The 21,374-nt window shown below is 34.7% G+C and overlaps 1 protein-coding gene and 1 pseudogene across 1 annotated transcript; one reads left to right on the forward strand and one right to left on the reverse strand.

Annotated features, from left to right (window-relative positions):
* On the reverse strand, positions 1-982 carry LOC120182605 (annotated as a pseudogene).
* Positions 983-1,873: 891 nt separating this feature from the next.
* LOC120181495 (60S ribosomal protein L12-3-like) lies at positions 1,874-20,655 on the forward strand. The gene is made up of 2 exons (XM_039186605.1): positions 1,874-2,267; positions 20,501-20,655. Exons 1-2 carry the CDS (start codon positions 1,909-1,911, stop codon positions 20,526-20,528), a joined length of 387 nt encoding a protein of 128 aa, XP_039042536.1. The 5' UTR covers positions 1,874-1,908; the 3' UTR covers positions 20,529-20,655.
* Positions 20,656-21,374: the final 719 nt, after the last annotated feature.

Here is a 21,374-nt window from a genome sequence, read left to right on the forward strand (position 1 = left end):
TTATTTGAGGGTGACACGGGACATAACTAAACAAGCTATGGTCAATGCTAGCCCATCAAGTTTGCAGTGGATACCAAAACTTCCACGTTTAATGCCTTGCATTATTACCTTTGCAACTTCTTCTACTTTCATTTCGGTAGTTGAGCCCAACATGGTCTTGGTGATGTCCGACATCTTATTCCTTGCTTCAAATGTTGAATAGAAATTAATGAATACTTGTCGAGGAACACAAATATGGATGATTAAATGTTAAGAAAATTCAAAATTAATCAATAATTAAAATTTAAACCTTGTTCGAAACCCTAAGTTTCAACAAGGGAGGAAACAATATAGAGAGATGAATGTTGTTGTAATGCTTCTGCTAATCTTCGAAGCCCAAATTTGGTGCCTGAATAAGCCGCAAAACCATATGTACCCACCTTTATTCATTAATATATATGTCAAAATAGATACATATATATTAATTGAGAAGATTATTATTAGAAGCTGAAAGACAACAATTAAGCTAAAAAATTAAAAGCTGACCGGCCATTGAAGACATAAGAGCAATTGAGGCAGGCCCCTTGGCTTTCCTATCTTTCATCAACGACAAAGCAGATTTGATGACTTTGAAACTTCCCATCAAGTTCACATCTATCATCATCTTCACCACATCTATGCCTTGTTTGTCAAGCTCCTCCAAATAATACACCCCATGGTTAACTACTAGAACATCGGCAGAAAAGATTGTAAGCTTGATGGATAGATTGATTGGCCTTTTCTAGCTGGTCCAGGGAGCGAGCCGAAAGGGAAATGTGTGCTTCCTAAGATGTAGCTTGCTTAGCTATGACATGTGTCACACTCTGATTAGTGAGAAAAATATGTTAAATTAAAAATAAATTAAAATAAATTTAATCATCTAATCGGATGGTGACACATGTTATTACACTTGACACCGATGACACATGTTATTACACTTGACACCAGTGACACATGACACCATTTGATTTGAGGGTTAAGTTTATTTTAATTTATTAAAATTAGGACTAAATTGATAGAATATATAAGTAACAATGACCAAATATGTAATTATACCAAATATTTTAACTGTCACATCAGTTTCTCCTTTAAATATTAACGTCAAGTGGCTTAATTGAATGCATTTAAATAATTGAGTGACTTGATTGAGAAAATTTCAAAAAAGGTGGTCAAAATGAAAAAGAACATAGGTGTCACTGGTATAGTTTACTCTTTATTTTAAATAATTTATCTTTAAATTTTTAGTTAATTTATAATTATATGTTAAGTCCTTTAAATTTTAAAATTTTATAAATTCAATTAATTGTATTCATCATTAATAGTACTCGTCGAACGTGACAGACTTGTCCTAATATATTAATTTAGAATTTATTTTTGATGTAGTTTATACATGATTAACGAAACGTATGATGTCTATTATCATTTGATTTGTTGGTAATATAAACTATTGGTTACATATATGGGTCAAATGGTAGACAATTATAAAAAAATAAGGCCTGCTTTGATTTTTTTTTCTTTTAACATGGACAAATGAAAATATTATTATTTTTAAAAATTTAAGTTCAAATAATTATGTATTTAAAAAATTTTAAGTTTAAATAATTACGTATTTAAAGTATGCGTGTGATGTTAATAAACTAAAATAGCTTTGAGCAGGCATGGCATGAAATAAACATCTAGATTTCATTAGGTTAAAAGTAGATTCATAATAAGCCCCATAATCCATTATTTTCTTCCTTTATCCAAATGTTGGGTCGTTCGAATTGTCATTTCCAAAGCCTAAATCCCCCAAACCCTAATTTCTCAACCCTTTAATCTCATAATTTCCGCTTCTGCTCCGCCGATCATCCAGTTCTAAAATTTGAAAAAACTAAATCACCGCCGCCAGCCATGCCGCCAAAGTTCGATATGACCCAAGTTGTCGACTTCTTCGTTCGGGTCACCGGCGGTGAAGTCGGAGCTGCTAGTTCCCTGGCACACAAAATCGGTCCTTTGGGGAAGGGTTTACGTGTTACCGTCAAGGACTGGAAGGGTTTACGTGTTACCGTCAAACTGACCGTCCAGAACCGTCTAGCGAAAGTGACGGTGGTTCCCTCCGCCGCCGCCTTGGTGATCAAGGCATTGAAAGAGCCTGAAAGGGACCGTAAGAAGTCGAAGAACATAAAGCATAATGAGAACATTAGCCTTGATGATGTGATCGAGATTGCCAAAGTGATGAGACCCAGATCCATGGCTAAGGATTTGAGAGGAACCGTGTCGTAACCGATTTTCGTCCGGGCACGAATTTTTTACTTGGCGGGAAAAGTGATGTGAATAAATGGTTTTTAAAATAATTTGGGAGTCGTCATCGACCTTTTGGGTCAGGTAGGTCGAATACCTAAAAAAAATATATTTTAAAAGAGTTTTTAAGAAATCATCAATTAAAAGATAAACTGATATGCGTTTTAACCAAAAATTCGTTCTTTTTAATAATAAAAAGGAATTCGTGGTCGGTTACGTTTAGGGAAGGTTTAACACCCCTACAACGCCCAAAATTGGTACTTTTTAATTATAAATTGTCTCTATTATTAGAAATTCAAAAATTCAAAATATATTTAATTTATAATCCTATTATTTCAAAATTATAATTATTAGAAAAAAATAATTTATATATATTTATAAATAAAATATTTATTTATTTAGAAATATCAGAAAAGGACTTCTAGGTGCCTTAAGACAAATCTTTTCTTCGATATTAATAAATATTAATATAATAATTTAAATTAAATTATAATTTTTTATAATATTTAATTTTGAAATACCAGAATATGACATCCAGTTGTATTAAGACTGCCATTTTCTTCGATATTGAAAAATAAATAAATAAATATGATAAAAATAATTTATGTAAAAAAAATATAAATTATTATTTATTATATATATATTTATATGACTATATAACAATAATAAAAATAATATTTAAATATATAAACAAGTAAAATTAAAATAAAAATACAATTAGAACTATATATTTAAAAGCAGTAAAATAAATGAAAATATTTAAAATTAGTGACTAAATTATAATAAAATTAAAATTAAATACCTAATTCATAATTAATTATTTAAAATTATAGGGATTAAACATGCTATTTTCCTTATTTATTAATTTGGTGACTAAAATAAAATTATATAAAATTCGAATATCAGATTAAAATAAATACTCAGGATTAAAATATTATTTATTAAAACTAAAGGACTAAATACATATTTTATCTAAAATATTTATAATTACGGTTAAGGGCTAAAATATAAATAAATAAAATTTAGAGACCAAATTAAAAGAATTATAAATTTGATTTAGTGACTAAAATGTAAGAATTACAAGTTAAGGGACTGCGGACGGGATTTAACCCTTAGTTAATTACACAAATAGCCCTCCCCGAAACGACGTCGTTCGGGAAGGGCTATTTAAAGCCCGAAACCGGCTGGCCCGAAGGGCCAGCTCTCATTTCCTTTCTTTCCTCTCTCTCTCTTCTCTGAGAGAATTCAAAATTCTCTCGCTTCTCTCTAAAACAGAGAGAAGCACACCGGCCGGCAGCCGTTCGCCGGTGTTGACCCCGTCGCCGGCCACCGCCTTCGATGGCTGGAAAAAAAAATTTTACACTAAAAAGTAGATCGGACCGTCCTAATGACAGTTCCGGTGTTCTTTTCTTTTAAATAACTCCCGATCGGAGCAAATCTAAGAAAGTACCTTAGATTTTCGAAGGTTTTTGGGGACGTTTGAAGAGGTCCGGCGGTCGTGGCTTCCTCGGTAAGCTTCTCTCCCTTCTTTTGTTTTGTTTTTTGGTTGCTGTGTTGTGGGTTTTTTTTGTTCTCCGTTCTTGCTGGTTGTTGTTGTCTTTTCTTTGCAGGTTGGGTGATGGCTTTATAGCCATCACCGGCGCTTGTCTCGGACCGGTCCTAAGGGTGGAGTTCGGTGAGTCACCGAGCTATGTGGTGACTCACCCCATAGCCGCAACGTGTGGGGGGCAGCTGGATCTTCTGGAGCGTTCTGTTGAAGCGGTGGCAGCAGCTTCCTGAGGCGGCGAGATGGCAACAGTAAGGGAAGCAACGACGTGTCCCTAGGGTGATGATACCCTAGGGTTTCCTCTGGCAAACTGTGGACCGTTGGATCAAACCAGATCCAACGGCTGAAATTGATGATGGTGGCTGAAAATGATGAAACCCTAATTAGTTTAGGGTTTTAGTTTATAACTGGGCCTGGACCAAGTTGGGTCTGGGCCAGTATGGGTTGTAATTGGGCCTCCAGTCTGGTTTGTAGTTTGGGCATGTAATAATATTTATTAATAATAAAATAATAATAATAATAATAATAATAATAATATAAATAATATTTAAATGAAAAAATGAGTATCTTCAGCTGCCCCTCTTTGCTTCTTCTTGTGTTAATAAGAATAGAGCAAAGACGAAAAGATAATAAGTTTTTCATTTGACTTCACTTGATTAATATGGAAATGTTGAATAAATTCTTCTCTTTCTTCAGATGAGTTCTTCAGAATAAGCTCTTCTCATTATGAACTTCTTCTTTCTTTTTCAGATGAGTTCTTCTCATTATGAACTTTCTCTAGAAAGGTTGATGCTAATCTATCTGCTTCTGTGATAGAATTATGCAAAAGATTGAACAAGCTCTTCTCATTGTGAACTTCTTCTTCTTCAGATGAGTTCTTCTCATTATGAACTTCTTCTTCTTCAGATGAGTTCTTCTCATTATGAACTTTCTCTGGAAAAGCTGATCTATCAAGTGATGGATTTGAACAAAAGGTTGAACAAATTCTTCTCATTATGAATTTCTTCTTTCAGATGAGTTCTTCTCATTATGAACTTCTTCTTATTCAGATGAGTTCTTCTCATTATGAACTTTCTCTGGAAAAGCTGATCCATCAAGTGATGGTTTTGAACAAAAAGTTGAACAAGTTCTTCTCATTATAAACTTCTTCTTCCTTCTTCAGATGAGTTCTTCTCATTATGAACTCTACCTGGCAATGTTGATCCATCAAATGATGAATTCAAACAAAAAGTTGAACAAGTTCTTCTCATTATGAACTTTCCCTTCCTTCTTTAGATGAGTTCTTCTCATTATGAACTCGAACTGGAAATGTTGATCCATTGAATGATGGATTTTAATCTTTGCTAAAATCTTTGAAATTCCTGTTAAAATTCAACATGGATGAAAATGAATGAAAATGCACCTATTTTTGCAAATGCCTAAATATGATGCATGAATGTTAAGTTATTTGATTTCAGATTGGTGAACTGAGTATTTCTTCAGTTGTATAGAAACCCAATAAATCTTTCTTCTTCAAATAAGAGAATCTATCATCTTTGACAAATGTAGATGTAGATATAATGTCACAAAATCTCTTGAGAATAAAACTCAATAGTATATGCTCTTGAAAAGCTTGCATTCATGCAACATGTTGATTCTGATAACAACTCATCTGATTATGAAGTGATCTTTCAAGATGATTTCGCAGATATCGATAGTTCTTTTAATACCGAGAAAATCTTGAATTCTGATTCTGATGAGGAGAGTAAACTGTTATACTTGAGAATAAATGGGATTCTCAGAGGCTGAGACTTCAATAGCCATGAAGAGATGTGGTTCAGATTCACCAATTGCAAAATTGACAGATTTTATATGTGCTGCTCAAATGGCTAAGGCTGCTGACGCACTTCTTCCGGTAAAAGATAGGAAGCCATTATGCAATGATCCCAATTACAAGAAAAGGCGAAACTTGGGCTATGATTTTTGGGAAAGGAATAAGCAGAAGAAGCTTGAAAAGAAGCTTCTTAATGAAGATGATCATGCAGTTCATCTTTTAATTCCAATGATTGGTTCTGTGGTTCCTACCAAACCAGATCAGATAACTCAAAGAACACTTCCAGAAGATGCTATTGGGTCTTCTTATTTATACTATGAGCACATTTATCTTTCAAATCCAATGATTGGTTCTGTGGTTCCTACCAAACCAGATCAGATAACTCAAAGAACACTTCCAGAAGATGCTATTGGGTATTCTTATTTGTACTATGAGCACATTTATCTTTCAAATCCAATGATTGGTTTTTGGGGTTCATACCAAACTAGATCAGATAACTCAAAGAACACTTCCAGAAGATGCTATTGGGTCTTCTTATTTCTACTATGAGCACATTTATCTTTCAAATCCAATGATTGGTTTTTGGGGTTCATACCAAACCATATCAGATAACTCAAAGAACACTTCCAGAAGATGCTATTGGGTCTTCTTATTTCTACTATGAGCACATGGCACTTGCTCCCATTAATGTTTGGACTGGAATATCATAGTACTTTATTCAATGTAGAGCCAGAATTTGTAGATTCGAAACATTTTCATGCTACTACACTGAAAAGAGCTATATTCATAATTCTGCCAATTGAGAACATATTTTCTTTTATTCTGCTTCCTCCATGTGCTGATGTTTTTCCATTGACAAAGAAATGATGGCCTTCCTTCGAGTGTCCAAAAGTATGTTCTTGATGAGTGTTGAAAATGGAATCTGGTATGGGTTGAAAAAAAAATAAAATTGTTCCACTTGAATCTGATGAGGTGGAAATGCTTCTAGGTTTCCCTAAAAACCATACACAAGGATCTGTATAGAGACATGTTCCATGGTGGTATCAATGTCCTGTCTCTTTTCTCTGGGATCAATGATGTAGAGGTTGCCTTGTACTGTCTTGGCATACTTTTGAAAACAGATGTGCAAGAACTGAATGATGATCGGTTGGAGCAATTGATGAGTAGTTTTAACGGACTTGACCTAGTTGTCGGTGGCATCCAGCGTAACAACCTTACTGGAAGAAATAAACATCATTCATGGGCTTGAAGATTTTTGTTGGTGCATTTACTTGCAATGATTGCTACAACAAACTGTCTCTTCTGCTGCTCCAATATATCCCACTCTTTTCGAATCATGGAACGGTTTAGTTAACAGTAAAACTTGTCATCTTCAACTTTTGGAATACTGTAACCAATGTTACCCTATATAACTAGAGTGCAGATAATGACTTGTTCATGACTTTATGATGGTGATAATTTGCTCACTTTATAATCCATGCCTTTAAAAGTATTAACATAAAGTGATATTCAGAAATCTTTAACTTATTTCAAAATTATGTTAATCCATAAAAGAATAAATTGAATTTTCGAAAATAAATTGAATCTCAAATAAATTGAACTTGGAATTTATTAATAAATAGATAGAATTGTATTCAAAGTTATGGCAAGCATAAGAATGATAAAAATTCAAATGACTCAACAAATTATTAGCATAAGTATTTCTAAATTAATCAAATTGACATAATTTAGAGTAATGATGTAAGCTTTTGTCTGGAAGATCTCAAACGTTGTAAAAATGTTTGTAGATGTGAAGTTTCTCCCAAACTGTCAAAATCTTAAGAGGGTTCAATTGCCAGATGCCTAATATCAATATACATTTGAGCCGCCCATTCAGGTTTTCAACTCAAATCCTTCATTTGGTTACAAGATGCCCTTTGCGGGTTTTCATCTTGACCCCCTTTTTTCTTTTTTTTTCTTTGTTTTCTTTTTTGTTCTTTTTTTCTTCAAACATAATATTTCTTGACAGAATCCGAGTTTATTGGATTTCTCAGAATTTTTCATCCATTTCTGCCAAGATCAACGCTTCTCCGGAAAAGGCCTTTTTTACAACGTATGGCCCTTCCCAATTAGGCATCCATTTCCCACGGAAATCTTTATGTATAGGCAAGATCTTTTTTAGTACTAGATCACCCTTTTGGAATTCTCTTGGATGTACTTTCTTGTCATGAGACTTCATCATCCGTTTCTGATACATCTGTCCATGGCAAATAGCTCTCAATCTTTTATCCTCAATAAGGTTCAATTGATCAAATCTAGCTTGGATCCATTCAGATTCATCCAATTTTATTTCTCTCAAAATTCGAAGCGATGGAATCTCAACTTCAATTGGTAAGACTGCTTCTATCCCATAGACTAAAGAAAAAGGCGTTGCCCCAGTAGATGTTCGAACAGTAGTTCGGTATGCATATAGAGCAAAAGGTAACTTCTCGTGCCAATCTTTGTAAGTTTCAGTGGTCTTTGTAATGATTTTCTTGATGTTCTTATTTGCCGCTTCAACTGCCCCATTCATCTTTGGACGATATGCCACTGAGTTTGCATGTTTGATCTTAAACTGTGCACAAAGTTCGGTCATCATTTTATTGTTCAGATTCAGAGCATTATCTGTAATGATCCTTTCTGGTAGGCCATACCGGCAAACTATCTCTTTCTTTATGAATTTGCAGACTGTAGACCTTTTAATTTTGGCATATGAAGCAGCTTCAACCCATTTGGTAAAATAATCAATTGCCACAAGGATGAAACAATGTCCATTTGATGCTTTTGGTGTGATTGCCCCAATGACGTCTATTCCCCACATAGAAAATGGCCAGGGTACTGTCATTACATGTAAAGGAGATGGGGGTACATGAATCTTATCTGCATATATCTGGCATTTATGACATTTCCTTGCATAATCAATGCAATCTGTGTGCATGGTAGCCCAATAGTATCCATATCTCATTATTTTTCTGGCCATGGAAAGACCATTTGCATGTGTTCCACATATTCCACTGTGTACTTCTTCAATGATGCTTCTGGCTTCGCTGGTATTTAAGCATCTCAATAGCATTTGATCATTGCTTCTTCTATACATAATCTCGCCATCAAGAAAATATCCAGCAGCCATTCTTCTCAAGGTTCTTTTATCAATTTCAGATGCATTTTGTGGATAACTTTGATTTTTGATATATTGCAGGATATCATGATACCATGGTTTACCATCTACCTCTTCTTCCACACTATAACAATGTGCAGGAATTTCATATACTTGCATTTTGATTGGCATCATATCAACATTCTTAGTTGCCTGAAACATAGCAGCTAATGTAGCCAAAGCATCTGCCATTTGATTTTCTTCTCGAGGGAGATAATTGAAGGTGACTTTCTCAAATTCTTTCACTAATTTGAGGGTAAAATTTTGGTATTCCAACAACTTGGGATCTTTTGTTTCCCATTCTCCTCGTAATTGATACACCACTAACGATGAATCTCCATATATCTTGAGACATTTGATTTTTCTTTCTATAGCTGCTTTCAATCCCATGACACAAGCTTCATATTCCGCCATGTTATTGGTGCAAAAGAACTCCAGTCTACTTGTAAAGGGATAATAAATATTTTCTGGAGAAATTAACACTGCCCCAATTCCTCGTCCCAAGGCGTTGGATGCTCCGTCAAAGTAAAGCTTCCAAGATGCAGATGCATCATTTGTTCCGACTTCTTCATTCATGGATATGCACAACAAATCTTCATCTGGAAAATTGAAACTCAAAGGCTGATAATCATTTAATACACGACTGGCCAGAAAATCAGCTATGACACTTCCTTTTATCGCTTTTTGGTTGACATATACAATATCAAACTCAGATAATAACATTTGCCATCTAGCCATTCTGCCTGTCAAAGCTGGTGATTCCATTAAGAATTTCAAAGGATCAAGTTTGGATATCAACCAAGTAGTATGATATAACATATATTGTCTGAGTCTTCGAGTAGCCCACACCAAGGCACAACATAATTTTTGTATTGGTGGATATCGAATTTCACAATCAGTAAATTTCTTGCTCATATAATAAATAGCTTTTTCTTTTCTTCCAGATTCATCATGCTGTCCCAGTACACATCCCATCGAATTTTCAAAGACCGTCAAGTAGAGAATTAATGGTCTATCAGGCATTGGTGATACTAAAATGGGGGCATTGGATAAATATTTCTTAATAATATCCAAAGTTTCTTGACATTCATCATTCCAGACTTCAAGATTGTTCTTTCGAAGTAATTTGAACACTGGATCACATTTGTCAGTTAATTGAGAAATGAACCGAGATATATAATTTAATCATCCCAAAAAGCCTCAAACTTCTTTTTTTGTATTGGGTGGTGGAAGATCTTGAATTGCTTTTACTTTATCTTGATCAATCTCGATTCCTTTTTTGCTGACCACAAATCCCAAAAGTTTCCCGGAAGTTACCCCAAAAGTGCATTTAGCGGGGTTGAGCTTTAATTGATACTTCCTCAATCTCTGGAAAAGCTTTCTCAGATTTTGAATATGTTCTTCTTCAGTTCGGGATTTGGCAATCATGTCATCTACATATACTTCAATCTCTTTGTGCATCATGTCATGAAATAAAGTTACCATGGCTCTTTGATATGTTGCCCCTGTATTTTTCAATCCAAATGGCATCACTTTATAGCAGAATGTGCCCCACATGGTTACAAATGTTGTTTTTTCCATGTCTTCAGGATTTATTTTTATCTGATTATATCCTGAAAAGCCATCAATGAATGAAAACCATGTGTGTCCTGCAGTATTGTCCATCAAGGTGTCTATGTGGGGTAATGGAAAGCTATCTTTCGGACTAGCTTTGTTGAGATCTCTGTAATCCACACACATTCGAACTTTCCCATTTTTCTTTGGTACGGGAACAATGTTGGCTACCCATTCTGGGTATTTGGCTGCCTGTAGGAAATCTGCATTGATCTGTTTCATCACTTCCTCTTTGATCTGTAACAACATTTCTGGCCTCATTCGCCTGAGCTTTTGTTGGACCGGTTTATATTCTGGATTGATTGGAAGCTTGTGCATTACTATATCTGTACTCAAACCAGGCATATCTTGATAAGACCATGCGAAGATATCTTTGAACTCTTGAAGGAGATTTATCAATTCTTATTTTATCTGGATTGTCAGAGTAGTACCAATTTTCACCTCTTTTATTTCTTCATCTGTTCCCAGATTTATAGTCTCAATCTCTTCTTTGTGAGGTAGAATTTGCTTATCTTCTTTTTCTATCAATCTTAATAATTCAGTAGGAACCTCACATTCCAGTTCATCCTCACACCCATTGATTTCTTCCAGACATATGGGCTGCTCTAAATTTATCTCTCGATTAAATTTAGGAATAAACATGCTATTAACATTGTGACACCTGCAAATTTAATTCGGACATATTTTCGAAAGAATATAGTAAATTTATGAAATAAATAAATGTAAAAATGTAAAAAAATGTAAAGAATGATTGCCATCTGAAAATTTTAAAGAAAATTTCTTATATTTAATATTAGGTGAACTTAACATAATTTCCTTTACAAGATAACAAAAAGTTTTCATAATTTTGGACTAAACATAAAGATTAGTTCTGAATATTACTCTGCGTTAATATTAAAAACTATAGGAAGGTCTTCAGTGGTCCAATTGTTGAGTGTTTCTCCAGGAAAACATGGGCGAATCCTATCCAAGTATTTGCCAGTCTTGTTGTCATTCATGATCATGTTGATAAATAATCCATTCATAGCTTCTTCAACTATGCTTTGATCTTTCATCAACTTTTATTCTTTAAAGGCCTCAACAAGCTGTTGCTCTACATTAATTTTTCCTCCTGATCTGAATGTGGTCTTCAAATGTGGGAAAAACATGTGTTCCCAAAGGATTTCTTTTCCTTTCAACCTTGCCTTTCTGTCTTCACACTTTCTTTTCATCTCTTTGTTCTTTTGCTGAAAATTGGGCTTAAATCCAACCCCAAAATGATCTTTCTTCATCTTTATACTTACAGGAACTGAAATCCCTTGAAGATTCTTTCCTAAACCTTTCCCAGCTTTAGCTCCGATGCCTAAAGTTTGTCGTACCGTCATCTTGGTGCAATCAGATAATCTGGGATATGGAATTTTGCTTCCTTATGCAATAAAGGTTGCATTGACAAATTCAAGAGCTCGGAAAGAGCATTCAAGAGCATCATCATTGGTTTCAATATATGGAACATCACTTGTTATAGACGCAATGATTTCTTCTTCAGCTCCTACGCATATTAGTTGTCCATCAACAACAAATTTCAATTTCTGATGTAATGAAGAAGGAACGGTTCCTGCTGAATGAATCCATGGCCTCCCTAATAAACAATTATATCTAGGGTAGATGTCCATCACCACAAAGTCAATAATGTACACGACTGATCCGATTAACAACGGTATTTCCATTTTTCCAAGCACCTCTTTTTGAGTACCATTAAAGGCTCGTACTACATTCTGATAACTCTTCATGTGTGATTTATCCACAGGCATTCTTTGAAGTGTGACTAGAGGCATCAAGTTGAGAGCGGATCCATTGTCAATCAATACTCCTGGCAAAACATAACCATGACAATGTATAGTGATATTCAAAGCTTTTACTGACCCCATTCCGCCTTCAGGTATTTCATCATCCGTGAATGTTATGTAATTGTCAGCGGCTATATGTCCCACAATTCTGTCAAGTTTATTGAGGGATATATCTTCAGGGATAAAGGTTTGATTAAGCATTCTCATCAAAGCATTTCTATGTGCTTCTGAATTCATCAATAGATCAAGAATAGAAATTCTCACTTGTTGTTTGTGTAGTTGTTCAACCACACTATACTCACTATGTTTCAGGAATTTCAAAAATTCTTTTGCTTGTTTTTCTGTTACAGGCTCATTGAATGCTGGAGGGGATTCATCATTAAATACCTTTTAGGGTATTACCATGGTTTTTCCTTTTGCTTTCACTTGTTCCGAGGCATTGGATGTTTCGGGAGAGTAACATCTCCCACTTCTTGTAAAGAATCCGACTTCACTTACTGCTTCAGATGTCGAACCCAGACTCTGTATTTTCTCTTTGGTTTTTTCTAGAGAAACAGATCCTCCTACCATTGAAACATTGGTAGTATAATTCCAAGGTACTCTGCGGGTATCCTTGTATGGAAATGGTAGAGGAGTTGTGATAACTACTTTCGGCTTTATTGGTGCAGGAATCACCGTAGAAGATTTCACATTAATGATCACAGGATCATTTGTTCTTTGACTAGGTTTAGAATCTTCTGATGAGCAAACATCATCTTCTTTTTTCCCTGGTTCTTCTTCAAAGAATTCTATCTCTCTGCTATTCATCAATTTTTGCACCAAATTCCTAAACTCAGGACATAGTTGAATTTCATGCCCCTTCTCTTGATGATATTCACAATAATTCTTGCCTTCATTATGCTTTGGCCTGAATTGTTGTGGAATTATACCGGCTAAAGAGAGTTGTTGAAATACCCAAACAAAAAGAGATTTAATTTCAGAAATGTCAGTTTTTTCTTTCTTTCTGTTCTCTTCCTGAATTGCATTCACGTTTTTATCTCCATGATTTGGCAATGGATGATTTGATATAGATGGTGAATTGAATTCCAACTTTCCAGTGTTGATCAAATTTTGAACCACCCTTTTGAATGCCAAACAGTTTTCAATAGAATGACCCGTAATTCATTCATGGTAAACACAGTGTGCCTTTACATCATACCATGGAGGGAATGGTGGTTACATGGGAACCAAAAGATAGGGCCATATGACATCGGCTTTTAGCAACGAATCATAGACCTCAGCATATGGTACTGGTAAAGGTGTAAAAGACAACCTTTCATTTTCCTTTCGAGATCCTCTGGACTCTGCTCGATTAGTGTTTGTTTCTTCTTTCTTAACCCTTGGCTGGGTTATTGTAACACTTTTCGATGAATCCTTGTTGTAAGAATTTGCATTGTTGACTTTATTCTCTTTTTTTCGGTACATAGGTCTTTTGGAACTAGACCCCTCATTTGATTCAATTTTGCCACTTTTCAAGTCATTTTCAATGAGTTCTCCAGAAATGACCAAATCTGCAAAATTTCTGGTTGCATTTCCCATTAGATGATTTAAATAAGGAGCTTTCAATGTATGGACAAATATTACTGTGGCCTCTTTTTCTGACAAAGGTGGTTGAACCTGGGCTACCGTGTCACGCCATCTCTGAGCATACTGTCTGAACGTTTCGTTATTATTTTTCTCCAAATTTTGGAGAATCCATCTATCAGGGACCATGTTTGTTACGTGGCGGTACTGCTCTAGGAATGCTTTAGCTAGATCTTTCCAAGATCTAATGTTGTCTTTGGTCAATTGAGTATACCATTTTAAGGCTGGTCCTGTCAAACTATCTTGAAAGCAGTGAATTAACAATTTCTCGTCTTTCACATATCCTGCCATTCTGCGACAAAACATAGTAATATGGGATGAAGGGCTTGTGGTACCGTCATATCTATCAAATTCGGGAACTTTGAACTTGATGGGGAGGATTAGGTCTGGAACCAAACTCAACTCACTAGCGTCAAACCCATAGAATGATTCAGTTATTTCCACAGATTTCATTCGTTCTTCTAAGATCTTGATCTGTCTGGTCAATTCTTCATTTACTTTTTCTTTCTCATTCAGCTCATTCAAATCTGGGATTAGATGCTCAGCATTAAAATCCCCTATTTTCACATCTGATATAAGTGGATTTTTGCTTGAAGATGCAGGATCCACTTGTCGATTTTCATGTGGTTTGGTTTCTTGAAATGCTGATGTGTGGGCATTGATTTGTATAGGTGTAGTACCAGAATGATAAATTGGTTCTGGTGGAAAACCTAAAGGATACATAGGTTCTTGGTCGAAAGATACAGGATTTTCATGCATTTTTCCAATGATAGCCTGCCTTTTAAACATGTCTTCTATTTTCTGCATCATGCTGTCTTGTGAGTTTGCAATACTGGCTTCAATTTTCTCTAGCTTCATTCTCATCTCTGCTTGTTCTTTATTATGCTGTTCCTCAATACGTTGTATTTTATCCTCCATAATTCTCTTAGTAGCTTGTCTAGTACCGTAGTGATGTTGTATTTCTCTTTTGGCCAGAATAACTGCGATTGAAAAATCTTTTGATATTATTTTTTTCAAATTTTAATTAATGAATTTTATCTTAATAATAAAAATTATACATAAAGAAAATCATGAAATGAATAATGAATGTATGCAAAATGTATGTATGCAAAAAGGTATTGATCCCAAAAAGTTAACTGTCATAGAATAACTTTCATCGGCATACAAAAGTTTCTTTATAATAGTTCATAACTACAGATAAGGCGTAGCTTTCCTATTAAGCTCTATAATTTCTTTCATTAACCATGACACCTTCTTTCCGAACTTAGAAACTGGATCAACGTGATGCTCAATTATTTTAGCTTCAACAGCTAGTTCCCCAACATATCTAGCAACTTCGCTCATTTGTACCATGGCCTCGAATACCATATTACTTCTTTCTTCACTTCTTTCTACATAGAAATCAGTTGACTTTTGCCATTGTTCATTAGTTCCTTCAAGAGTTTGCTCTAACTCAGTGATTCTGACTTGATAATTGTGCAGAGTTTTTTCAAGATCTCTAATGCGTCTTCGCAGTGAAGCACTTTCCTCATTACTTTCTTTGAGATCATTAGGTCCTAGACGAACCTTTTCTTGAAATAATGACTCTTCAAGTTGCAAAATGTAAGTGTTAAACTTTGAGTTTTTGTTTCTAGACTGATCCAGCTCTTCTTCCAGTTTTGTTCGTGCTTCTTGTGTTCTTTGATTAAGCTTCTGGATTTGAACATTCTTGTTTCTGCATCTTTGCATCCAATTGCTAGCCACTTCTTGCTCTACCTCAAGTTTGGTGTTGAAATTCTTTCTTTCCAGCTCCCATTTTTCTTTTTCAACATTGAACTCTTCAATCCTTTGGCCTCTGACTTCAAGTTCGGCAATCAGCTGGTTCATTTCAGATTCAAATCCCTTGAACATGATATTTTTCTCACCTTCAAATTTATCAAAGATGTCATTCTTCATTTCCTCTAAATCTTTGGCTCGATCCCTTTCTCTTTGCATTTCATTCATGATCTCGCGATGTTCAGCTTTGTGTTTTATAATTCGCTCTCTTCTGTCAACCTCAAAATCTTCCATTTTTTGCTTTCCTTTCTCAAGGCTTTTGAGTAGACGGCTATTCTTTCCTTTCAGATCTTCAACTCGACTTTTCTCGATGTTCAATTCTCTGGTCATTTGTACTGTTGATTGGCTTGGTCCTGATGCTTTCTGGGATTTATATAACTCCTGGTAATTTTTCTTTAATGCTCTGAATTTACCATCAACGTTTTCTTTGTTTTCTCTCAACATTGCACATTGTGATGAATGAAAGTCAATGTCAACACCCAACATAGCTTTATCTCGTCTCATTTTCTCTAATTCTCTTGACCAATCTTCTCTTTCTGCTTCAAACTCAGCTCTCAGGATTTCAATCTCTGATGGAACCACCTTAATGCGATCTTCCATAGAGATATCCTCAGTTTGGTCTGGTAGAGGAATATTTTCATTTTTCCTGACAGATCTCCATTCCTCATAATCAGGAGTTAACATTTCTTTTGCTGCTTTAGCTCGGATACAAAAAGTTGTTTTCCAAGCTGTAAAGGCTTCCATGATATTTCTTTTATAATTTTTGCTGTGGAATGCGAACTCAGATGAATGTAATCCAGCAGTGACAGGTACAAATTGACGACCTTCATACTGTCTTATGACCAGAAGTGGTGCATATCCAATTCCTCCCCATAATCCAAGCAGCATTATCTAGTTGTAATCACCACATTTGTAAAAGAATTCCCTTTGGATTTGCCACGGGGCTCGCCAAACAATGTCATTGCTTTGTAGATTTCGAAAGGCATTAATCCACATATCTTTCTTAATTTCTTTCGGCCATTCTTGCTCCAGAAATTCTTTTAATGGTGAATAATCCGTATTAAAGCGCCGGTATGAAACCTTTTCTGTCTTCCAGAAATGGCTACGGATCCAAACATATAACAATTGGGTACACCCTGAGAATCGTCCACCTCCTAGCTTTCTACAAGCATTTAACGATCTGAAAGTCTCTGCTAGAATTGCAGAAGCATGATTAATATTTTTTGGTAGCTTCTCAAACAAATCTACTACTGCAGCTTCAATATATCCCAATACTTTTGGGAAGATGACCATACCATACATACCCAGAGCAAATAGATCTAATCGTACTTTAGTGTCTGGATGACTCTGAATAAGTTCTTTAATGTTGGTCCAAGCAATGCCTTCGCTTTCGCCCTTTTGTTTTGTACGGGATGCCACCCATTCTTCTCGTACCCCGGCAATCTTTGCTAATTTAACTCGAAAGTGTTGAGTTTTAAATGACTTTGAATAGATTCGATTCTCCAAAGCCCCTTCTATATGTAGCAAAGTTGTGTACTCTTCAATAGTAGGGACCAAGTCCTCCTTATTGAGAGTGAAGCAATTGTACCCTGGATTCCATAATTGAATTAGGGCTCGAAGTAAGTCATCATCAACTTCGACATAGAGCAAATATGGGATGTCTCCATAAGTATGATAAAACTGCAACTTTTTGTTTGAGTCCCAACTTTCCCAAATGCTTCGCAAATCTTGCATGTCATTTTTTTTAGCAAAACTGGAGCATAACTGGCTAAGTCAGATACATAGTTATCTTGCAGACTGTCTCCTCCTTGTCTTTGTAAGTCCTCAGCCCACTGTCTTACTTCTGAGTTTAGAACTATTTGATTTGAACACTTTTTATCCATGAATGAAGGCTTTCCAATGAGACAATTAACACGAGGATCAATGCCTTTTATCCTGTATGATGCTATGCAAACAGAAGAAATAAAGAACTCACAAAAAGAAATGAATTAGTTTACATAATAAAGAAATTTAATAATAATATCTACCTAAATATCCTTATTTAAACATGCTTTTTTAAATTCACATGTAATTTAATCAGTAAGAAAATAAATAAATAAATTAAAAGGAAAGTTAGAATTAATTTCTCCTGTGTGTACACCTATTTTGGACAAAATTTTGGCATGGCTTCAGATCGGAAGAGTTTCTAGGGTTTATTATATGCAGGGTTTCAGATCTAAGAATAAAGGTACCCGAACTGTCCTTGTTGATGCCCCCTTGGGCTATCAAACCCTCAATCCTAGTCCATTACAGACTTTAAACGGATCGAGTTCAATTCGAGGGGACACATTTCTCTATGCCTGACACGGAGAATAAATTCTCACGAAGACATAGAGTATATGAACCCCGAAAGTTACTTGCTAGGTCTGACACAGAGAATAAATTCTCATGAAGACGTCGCTTTCACTCCCACTTAAAAGGGACAAACTCAATTATAGAGCTTTATGTTATGCCATGCAAGTGTTGTGTGTGAGGAGAAATGTTCAAACCTCTGACAGAAAAATAATGAAATAAAATACTTGTAAATAAAATGAAATATTAATAAGAAAATATATAAATACTATGAAAATAATAAGTATATAAAAAATTTGAAAAGAAAGAATTATAAATTAAAATATGAATTTTTAATTTATAATTAATAGAGACAATTTATAATTGATTTTAAAAGTTTGACCAGTCCCCAGCGGAGTCGCCAAGCTGTCGGAACCGGTTTTCGTCCGGGCACGAATTTTTTACTTGGCGGGAAAAGTGATGTGAATAAATGGTTTTTAAAATAATTTGGGAGTCGCCATCGACCTTTTGGGTCAGGTAGGTTGAATACCTAAAAAAAAATATCTTTTAAAAGAGTTTTTAAGAAAGCATCAATTAAAAGATAAACTGATCTGCATTTTAACCAAAAATTCGTTCTTTTTAATAATAAAAAGGGATTCGTGGTCGGTTACATTTAGGGAAGGTTTAGCACCCCTACAACGCCCAAAATTGGTACTTTTTAATTATAAATTGTCTCTATTATTAGAAATTCAAAAATTCAAAAAATATTTAATTTATAATCCTATTATTTCAAAATTATAATTATTAGAAAAAAATAATTTATATATATTTATAAATAAAATATTTATTTATTTAGAAATATCAGAAAAGGACTTCTAGGTGCCTTAAGACATCTCTTTTCTTCGATATTAATAAATATTAATATAATAATTTAAATTAAATTATAATTTTTTATAATATTTAATTTTGAAATACCAGAATAGGACATCCAGTTGTATTAAGACTGTCCTTTTCTTCGATATTGAAAAATAAATAAATAAATATGATAAAAATAATTTATGTAAAAAAAATATAAATTATTATTTATTATATATATTTTATATGACTATATAACAATAATAAAAATAATATTTAAATATATAAACAAGTAAAATTAAAATAAAAATACAATTAGAACTATATATTTAAAAGCAGTAAAATAAATGAAAATATTTAAAATTAGTGACTAAATTATAATAAAATTAAAATTAAATACCTAATTCATAATTAATTATTTAAAATTATAGGGATTAAACATGCTATTTTCCTTATTTATTAATTTGGTGACTAAAATAAAATTATATAAAATTCGAATATCAGATTAAAATAAATACTCAGGATTAAAATATTATTTATTAAAACTAAAGGACTAAATACGTATTTTATCTAAAATATTTATAATTACGGTTAAGGGCTAAAATATAAATAAATAAAATTTAGAGACCAAATTAAAAGGATTATAAATTTGATTTAGTGACTAAAATGTAAGAATTACAAGTTAAGGGACTGCGGACGGGATTTAACCCTTAGTTAATTACACAAATAGCCCTCCCCGAAACGACGTCGTTCGGGAAGGGCTATTTAAAGCCCGAAACCGGCTGGCCCGAAGGGCCAGCTCTCATTTCCTTTCTTTCCTCTCTCTCTCTTCTCTGAGAGAATTCAAAATTCTCTCGCTTCTCTCTAAAACAGAGAGAAGCACACCGGCCTACAGCCGTTTGCCAGTGTTGACCCCGCCGCCGGCCACCGCCTTCGGTGGCCGGGAATTTTTTTTTACACTAAAAAGTAGATCGGACCGTCCTAATGACGGTTCCGGTGTTCTTTTCTTTTAAATAGCTCCCGATCAGAGCAAATCTAAGAAAGTACCTTCGATTTTCGAAGGTTTTTGGGGACGTTTGAAGAGGTCCGGCGGTCGTGGCTTCCTCGGTAAGCTTCTCTCCCTTCTTTTCTTTTGTTTTTTGGTTGCTGTGTTGTGGGTTTTTTTTTGTTCTCCGTTCTTGCTGGTTGTTGTTGTCTTTTCTTTGCAGGTTGGGTGATGGCTTTATAGCCATCACCGGCGCTTATCTCGGACCGGTCCTAAGGGTGGAGTTCGGTGAGTCACCGAGCTATGTGGTGACTCACCCCATAGCCGCGACGTGTGGGAAGCAACGACGTGTCCCTAGGGTGATGATACCCTAGGGTTTCCTCTGGCAAACTGTGGACCGTTGGATCAAACCAGATCCAACGGCTGAAATTGATGATGGCGGCTGAAAATGATGAAACCCTAATCAATTTAGGGTTTTAGTTTATAACTTGGCCTGGATCAAGTTGGGTCTGGGCCAGTATGGGTTGTAATTGGGCCTCCGGTCTGGTTTGTAATTTGGGCCTGTAATAATATTTATTAATAATAAAATAATAATAATAATAATATAAATAATATTTAAATGAAAAAATGAGTATCTTCAAACCGTGAAGGAGATTTTGGGAACTTGAGTCTCTGTTGGCTGTACGGTTGATGTCAAAGACCCTAAAGATGTGCAGGAGGAAATTTCTGAAGGGGAGGTTGATATCCCCTTGGAGTAAAACTAGTGATTGGTTTTCTTCTTTTTTTTCTTTTCACAAGTTTTTGGCGATTGTTAAAAATGATGATGATGAGTTAGTTACCTACATGGAGTTAGGGTTTTATTGCCAATTTGATGATTGGAATGGTATTTTTGCTCTATGATTGAGTCATGGCTTTGAATATTTTTTATGATTGTGTTGGAATAGCTATGGATTCTGAGGGTCCTATTGATGTGCAAATATTTGTGTTCCATAATTTCCGACACATGGATTACGGTCTACCATCAATTCTCCCTATTTAACCTCTTTCCCCACATTCTCTACGTTCAACACAATTCCTCCCTTTGTAAATAAAGCATTTTAGAAAGTCTCAGCCTTTATTCATCTCTCTTCTTCCCACACCAATGAGGAAGAGAGAAAATTCATTAATCATCAAATAAAGATTCCATAATGGCAAAGAAAAGTTCGAAAAGATGTTCGTGGATGGTAATGGCAATGGAAATGGCTCCGCCTCCAATTATTTACCCTCTTAAGCCTTTCAATTCTCCACGTCTGGAAACCATTGCTGAAGGTGCAGCCTAAGGATACGGCGACAATGCATGAACACTTTTTAAATAGTATATTATATACGTAATGAAATATAGTATTTAAAATATATGATTCTATTTTAATTTTTTTTTATGTTATTTCAAGAAGTCTTTACATTCGATTTCGTTAGTGATAAGAAAAAATATTGTTTTTCTTACTCGAGTTTGAATAGATGCGTATGCAATGGGT

The sequence above is a fragment of the Hibiscus syriacus genome, unplaced genomic scaffold, assembly GCF_006381635.1.
Source record: "Hibiscus syriacus cultivar Baekdansim isolate YM2019G1 unplaced genomic scaffold, ASM638163v2 tig00003721_pilon, whole genome shotgun sequence".
NCBI classification, from domain to species: Eukaryota; Viridiplantae; Streptophyta; class Magnoliopsida; order Malvales; family Malvaceae; genus Hibiscus; species Hibiscus syriacus.

Bases quoted from the DNA above. Each gene is read 5' to 3' on its own strand.
- LOC120181495 (XM_039186605.1), top strand. From the start codon at position 1,909: ATGCCGCCAAAGTTCGATATGACCCAAGTTGTCGACTTCTTCGTTCGG. The intron at 2,268-20,500 runs AACCGTGTCGTA...TGAGTATCTTCA, and splicing joins ATGGCTAAGGATTTGAGAGG to AACCGTGAAGGAGATTTTGG.